Genomic DNA, 7574 nt, shown 5'->3' with positions numbered 1-7574 from the left:
ATGTTGTCGTTAGCATGAGGTAATTTTATTCTGCACCTATTCAACACTTCAGTTCCAGCAAGCATTTTTTGTAACCATGGACATATTATTTCAGTTTTATGGCTCTTGCCGGGGATCCATGTGGCCAGTCACATGGCTTGATCGAGCGGCCTCCCATAGAACTTGCACTGCCTCCGCCTAGATTCCTTGGTGATATACCATATATCTACTTCCGATCCCCTTTTCTTCACAAATCCATGACTCCGATGTATTTCCATGGGTTGCTACAAAATGCATGTATCTTGGTATGATGTAGATGAAACATGTAAAATATTCTTACACTATCTGTTTAATTTCCTCTCAAGCCAATCGACTTTGATTGGATGATCACTTCATTTTCTGCTTTGCTTGTCTCTGTCAAATGCAAATTTTGAGGTATGCGTAAGAGCGGAAGATTGAGCTATTTGATTTTTTATCTTATATTTGCTACTCATAAGAACATGCATCAACTTATTTTTGGCCTCTTGTTCTTGTTGAGAAAATACGAGATGTCGTTTCTTTTGCCCTTTGAATGTCCAATGATGAATAGAAATTTGAAAAATGTAAAAATGTGGCAAGAGTGTACATTTTTTTACAAAAGCTTTGATTATTACATTCTAAAATTGGGCGGGCGCGGCAACGCGCGCTATCATGTTCTAGTAATTATAACAGTTCAACCGACGAGGCCATTCACTAAACATGCACCGCCACAAAAGATATTCTCAGGCAAATGATTTTTTTAAGATGTCAGGCAAATGAATTAAAACTGCACTTTTACGTGGTCCTCATTATTAGTAGCAGCACGTACGCACGTAGAGCCGACCCAACAAACAGCATGCATGCATGGCTGGTTACATTGGCGGGAACTTAGACTTGATGGCCTCCACCAGGCCGCCGTCGATCTGGAGCGCCCTGGCCAGCACATCCGTGGGCACCGGTGGTGAGGCTGCGAACAACGCTAGGGCGAGGGACTGCGTGCCCGGAAGCTGGCTGTTGAAGGCCGAGATGGCGGCGGCCGGCGCGTCACCATTGTTCTTCTGGTAGTGTAAGAGGCCGCGGGGGAAGACAAAAAGCTCACCCTTGCAGACGGTGCGAGCGAAGAGCTTGCCGGCGGTGGTGACGAAGCCGACGTCGAGGGAGCCCTCAAGCACATAGATGATCTCGGTGGCGCGTGGGTGGGTGTGCGGCGGGTTCACGCCCCATGGCGCGTAGTCCACGCGGGACATGGAGACGCCCATCGTGTTGAGCCCCGGGAGCTTCTCCACGTTCGCCGCTGTCACGGCGGAGCCAACCGGGTTGCCGGTGTTGCCCGGGAGTGCCAGCGCGGCCGAGAAGAAGTCGTCCGCCGTAACGTTCTCCGGCCTCTTGCACGGGAACCCGTTCAGCCGCAATGCTGCAAGCATACACTTATGCATTAACTCTTTGTTGGCATGATCTATATTTGTGCGAACGAGAGAATGCATGCAAGAGACGGCACAACTTACGGCCGTTGAGGGATTTGTAGTCGGCGACGCAGAAATCCTGTAGCATGTCCGGGTCGCCGGCGAGCAACGGTGCGGCGAGTGCCAGGAAGGTGGCGCAGACGGCGAGGAGAACGGTAGAGAGCTGCTTGGGCGCCATGGTCATGTGCTGCTTAATTGACTACTGGTTGGTTGGTGCAGCGCTAGGTAGTTTGCACTGTGGTGAAGTAGCTGAGGATGAGAAGGCAAACCATGCAGCGCATGTATTTATAGTGCAGTGTAGCGTACGGGGGATGTGATCGATCGGTAGTTGATCCATAGACACGTGACGAATTTAATTGCACGCGGTTTTATGAGGACGATGCATCCATGCTCTAACACTTCAGCTTGAAGGTATGGTTGGATAGCGATCTCATATTGTCAAGCACCATAGAATTTGTGCCATGCACTCGTGGAGTCAGAGAGGGGTCTGAGCTGGAGGAGGGAGGAATGATCAAAGCTGGTACTGTATATAGATAGCGTTTTGCTAGATGACAATCGCCTGTAAAAATATTTTGGCTCAGATTGTTTTAAACCGTTCAATGCGAGATCGATAGCTGGATTAGCTTCTTCAACCTTCAGTCCAACCTCCTGTTCATCTTCCTCTCAACCTCCCCACGTACCACTGCCCTAATCACCGGCCTCCCCCGCTCAAGGCTGGCAGTGCTCCCGCGATCGCCTCACCGCACCACCCTCCCCTCAACCTCCCCCCACTGCTGGTCTTTCCACCGTCCCGGCCATCCCTCTAAACCCGATGACCACCCAAAAATCCCCGGCGAACCTGCACGCACCACCCTAACGATAGATAGTGGGGTTGCTTTTCCGATGAACCTGCACCCACCACCCTAAAGATAGATAGTGGGGTTGCTTCTTCCTAGGCGCCGGTGGCCTTGGTGTCTCCTTCCTCTCCCTCGGTGCTTCCTTCTTCCTTCGCCAAACAAAATCGACCGATACAAAAGCAAAATTCAGTCGACAGATCTTTAGCTATTGTAAATTTGTGATATAGCTACTAAATTGTGATGCGTTCAACTTGCACATGGTTCATTTTCTGACGACTAGCAGCTTGCTTTCATGTTAGATTATATTAAATTGAACGGATACGTGTAAGGAGGAAAAGAATTGGGGCGTGAGATCCGGAAACTAGCTGGTGAAACTAGACGCGTGCATTGAGTAATGAAACAGCCGCGCGTCGGTGCATGCAGCAGCACTCTAGTCGCCAGCTTGCTTGATCTCTTGCATTGCATCCATATCGACCGTACAAGGTGTGGTGGCTGCGTGCATCACGTACCGATGTGCCAGCTACTGCAGTGACCACTGAGCAAGCAATATCGGTCCATCGGCTAGCGTGTGAGAAAAGACTAGAGTTGGATTGGGCCTGATTCATTGCCTGGCTAGGTACACATGCATTGAACTTGCGTGATCTCGTTGAGGGCGTACGTGCGTACGCTACGCTGCATAATACTAGTAGTACGTAATAGTCAAGACGTAGAAGGATTATACTTATGAAAATTAAACCAAGGCATATAGAGGATGTGCCATACGTACTAGATTTTGTATATAGTGTTATTAGGGGTGTAGAATAAGTTGTTCTACACTCACATTTAAAATAACGTTACCCTATATATGTATGTATAATGTATGTATCTGTGTCTGTGCGCGCGCCGTGTCTTACTGCTGTGAAGTATGAAGAATGTGGGCAAAGAAAAAATATTTGGCAATGCGTACGTTTTACTTCTCCTCCTGACCCAGCTAATTAATCCGTACAGCCAATGTTGTCGCAACTGACAATACAGATCGTGTGGCCACCAAAACACCCGACAACAGTGTTAAGACACTCCCTGCAAAAGTCACTAAAACACGATCGAATCCGTTGCTCTTTTTGTGTGGTCACATGCAGGGGCGGAGCCAGAAAATTTGGCCATTGAGTTCGCTCATTCATTCTTTATGAGAACTTGATACTCCCTCTGTCCTATAATGTAAGAATTTTTTTTGACACTACACATTATGGGACGGGGGAAGTACTAATATATGATATAAATGATAAAAGTCTAGTTGCAACAAAAAGTATAGTGCCCATAAACAACATAATGAAAAGAAATATACTCTGTAGCATCAAGAACTGAAAAGTGCAAGACATACCTACACCTAATGGGTGACCTTGATATGCTTGTATCAGATATCTGGATCTGATGACCGAGTTCTCTTCAAATGATACTGTTCAGTACCTGAGATACATCACAAAGTCCATGGAGAAAAACTAGGGTAAAAAAAACACTAGGCAATTAGGCTAGATAGAACATATACTATAATAAAGGGAAGATGTGCCAACGTAATCACCACAATTTTTGGGCGACGGTGTCGTTGTGGATCTGCAGCGGCCTGCTTGCCGGCGGTGTGCGGCGGCCGAGGCACCAAGCAACACGAATAGAAGAGAGTCGAGCAGGAGAGATGCGACTTGGAAAACGAATGGATGAGGGGCGAGGCGTTCGCCTGCGTGCGTTTTCTGTTAGGCTAATCAGGGTTTAGGTCTGGGAATGGACTCATTGACATTTGCTTATGGACTTTTGGGCCCTTTATTTAGCTATATCCACGTGAGATCCCTTTATTTGATAGGGTCAGCGATCACTTTTTACTGGGTTCACGCGATCAAATAAGTACCTACGCGCACGTACCAGCCAAATTCCATTGGGTTCACTTGAAACCAATGCTTATATGTTGGCTCCGCCGCTGGTCACATGTGTGTCAGACGTCACCAACCAGAATTAATTAAAGGTAAAATGCAAGGAGTACCTGCTATGATTTAATCCTAGCTGGATGGTCACATATATAGCTGAGTATGGCTAAGTCCTAGTCACCATTTCCGGCTACCAGTAAATAGACCGTTCCGTGCCACGGCCAGTACGTACTCGTTGTAGGGGTACGAATGGCCCGTGCCCCGGCGATGCGTATTGATGAGAATTAATTAGCGTGCGCAGATGTGCATGCAAAGCACTCTGTGGAGAAGCTATCGTGTACGTGCATTGCATCGACAGGATGGACGTACGATGTACGTGCATAAGATATCGAGATCGGATCGAGCCGTGCATGCGTTGCCTACCTTCAATGATTTATGCTTGCGTATGCAAAAGGAACGCACAAGCCGTAAGCACATACCATGAGTTTACGCTGGTAAATCTAGCCATCACAATATAAATAATCTTTTAACCACTAAGGGCATCTCCAATGGAGATCCTCAAAGAAAGTCCGATATATGTACGGATTATTGGTGTCCAGACCGTTTGTGTCAATTTTTGTCATCCAATGAAGATTCATCGGTCCACGAAGTGGTCCGGACGTCCATTCTTCAGCAAATCCAAGACAAACTTGGCGGAGCTATACCGCTGTCCGACATCCATTTGACCAATAAAAAGCCACCACATAGTCTTTTCTCTTTTCTTTCTTCACGCTATCATGGTCCCTTCTCCTCTCCCTCCTCTAAACTGACAAATAAGTATTAATTTGTGAAAAGCATTGGATAGTTCTCTCATGCATCATGTTCGCGAACCACGTCCAAACATGAAAACAGACATTTGTTGTGTCCTATTGCAGGTCAGCTTTCGAGATGACCTAAGCTCTCATACGCTACTTGACTTGTGTGTGAAAGAGAGAGCCACGTTAATGGAAGTACAACTATACGACTAGCTATAATGGGTTTATCTTGGTATGTGTAATGTTACTCATATTAGTAGTAACTAGCTATGTTACCACATGTCTTTTTTTTCGTTTATTACTTGCTACATCATCTATTTTGTCTAGATATGTTTAATGTTACCATCTATGTTACTCTCATCATGAATAGTCTACGTACGCATGTATGCTTATCTGAACGTGGATTCCAGATCATCAAGGGCAGCCCGGTGCATATAGCTCCCGCTTGCGCAGGCTCCGGGGAAGGGTCCGACCACTTTGAGTCTATTGTATGCAGCCTTTCCCTACATTTCTGTAAGAGACTGTTTCCAGGACTTGAACCCGTGACCTCATGGTCACAAGGCAGCAGCTTTACCACTGTGCCAAGGCTCTCCTTCGGATTTCAGATCATCGACCATGCTAATTAATTTGTTTGGTGTCAATTAATGTGGAGATCTGTGCTTAGTCTTTCTTGCACGTCAGCATGTATCAACGGAAAATCGTTTGCATCCAAATTAAGCAACGCAAAATTGAAAGGACGCTATATTTATTTATTTGATAACAATGATCGTACTATACCTTCTAGACAATTAGCAACCGAGCTTGACCTAAGTTTCCTCTTTTTCTTTGTGGACATGAGTGTTTACCAAATTGCCAAGTGGGAGAAAGGTGATACCAAAAGGTTTGTTGACGAGTCCTTTTTTTGTGTTTGTCGCATGGGCATTAGTGTGATCGTCCCATTTTTTCAACTCTGTAATTACTATTTTGGACATCTTTTTTCTGCACTGTCGTAATCTGATTTTATTTCTTAACTGAACGAATTGTGTTGGATCAATAAATGTGAAACCACACGAACAAACAATGATTCCTCCTAAAACTAAATAATACATCAGGTCGCCTCAAGTTTTCTTCTTTAGCTCCATGCTAAATTTACATCACCGTGTACAAGATGGAATAACCTTAAGAGTATTGGAGAGCGGGATGAACCACCTGCCCCAATAGGTGGAAGTGAGGCTGTTGGGCACATTCCAGCCGATGCAAGACTCCAGGGAAGGCTACATCGTGGTGTACTATGCAGACCAAAATGAGTTGACACCACCAATTTTGCCACTGCCTCTAGATCAAGCCAAATCTCAGGACGACAACCCTCTAGATCAGGAGCTCTGGGTATGTAGGATTAAAACACAACATACTCCCAAGCTTGGCAACATTGGCCAAACTGACAATACCAGGGAGGGAATATATAATCGCAATATTTGTAGTCCATTATTGTTGGCCATAATAAGCTAAATCCAATTTGCACAGCAAAAGCGCAACTATCGATGATGGGGAATATACCCGGTAATAACAATGATGAGAAAGTCAAAACATGTTGTTGTACATGCAAAGGATTTACTATTCATCTTATCACTTTTTTTGGGTAAGATTTATCACATGCTTTCCTAGACCCAAGGGAGATCACCTAAAACAAATGACTACTGGATTGGATCGGGTCCAATATCCGAGTTTCTTTTCTTCCTTTTTTCTGTTTCTTTCTTGTTTATTTGTTTCTTTATCTTTTGTCTATTTAATTTTCTATTACTTTTTTGAACATGGTACAATCGAAGTCACTCACCCACGAGTATACACTCACCTTTATAAACGGAGACCTTTTACGGTACATCAGCTCAATGTAGACCGTTCATTTCTATCGTTCGACGGTCCAGATGTTACAATACTACTCTAGATTTTCGGTAGTATATTAACTAAACAAGGGTGTTTTGAGTAGTTTACATTTATCCATCTCGCAGGCACCTTCCCCTCAAAAACAAGTGGAGGGCAAACCTGAAATACCACGTAGTAATTCTCCATCCCGCAGTTGTTCATTTGCCGTCGCCATTGCCAGCCGGCACCATCATCGCTCGTTGCCCCCTTCGAGTCCGCCACGTGCCAGCGTCCCCGTACTGGCCTAGCTAGCTATCGGCGGCGGCGAGATCGCCATGCCTTTCGTGTTACCCTCGAGCCTACAGAATTTGGAGTGGGTCGCCGACGGAGACGACGAAGGCGAGGGCGTCGCCCCGGCCGCATGCCCCCGTCCTGGTCCGTGGCTAGATTACCGGGTCTATGGTGTTCCCATCGAACCTCTGGAATCTGGAGCAGAGTCGCTAACATGGAGACGACGCCGTCGCTCCGGCCGCATGACCCCGGCCTTGTCCAGTCGGTCCCATGAATGAACTTGCAGATACTAGAATACGAGGCCATATCATGGCAAGTACTCCTCTCTGTTGAACACTCCACCAGCTAGCTAATTACGTGGCCACATGCTACAATTGCTAGCTAGTTCGTGCCGCCGTCAGCAGCATGCAGGCAGGGTAGGCTGCAATTTTTGGCAGCGTTGAGTACTTGAGTTGA

General features: G+C 46.1%; 1 protein-coding gene across 1 annotated transcript; it reads right to left on the bottom strand.

The window, feature by feature from the left end:
* Nucleotides 1–774: 774 nt before the first annotated feature.
* LOC125546107 (germin-like protein 1-3) lies at nucleotides 775–1717 on the bottom strand. The gene is made up of 2 exons (XM_048710250.2): nucleotides 1503–1717; nucleotides 775–1411 (listed from the first exon to the last, which is right to left on the bottom strand). The coding sequence occupies exons 1-2, from the start codon at nucleotides 1642–1644 to the stop codon at nucleotides 870–872; spliced, it is 684 nt and encodes a 227-aa protein (XP_048566207.1). The 5' UTR covers nucleotides 1645–1717; the 3' UTR covers nucleotides 775–869.
* Nucleotides 1718–7574: the final 5857 nt, after the last annotated feature.

The sequence above is a fragment of the Triticum urartu genome, chromosome 3A (genome assembly GCF_056163025.1).
Source record: "Triticum urartu cultivar PI428250 chromosome 3A, HENAU_Tu73, whole genome shotgun sequence".
Taxonomy (NCBI): domain Eukaryota; kingdom Viridiplantae; phylum Streptophyta; class Magnoliopsida; order Poales; family Poaceae; genus Triticum; species Triticum urartu.
This window is presented reverse-complemented; position numbering and strand designations above follow the sequence as displayed.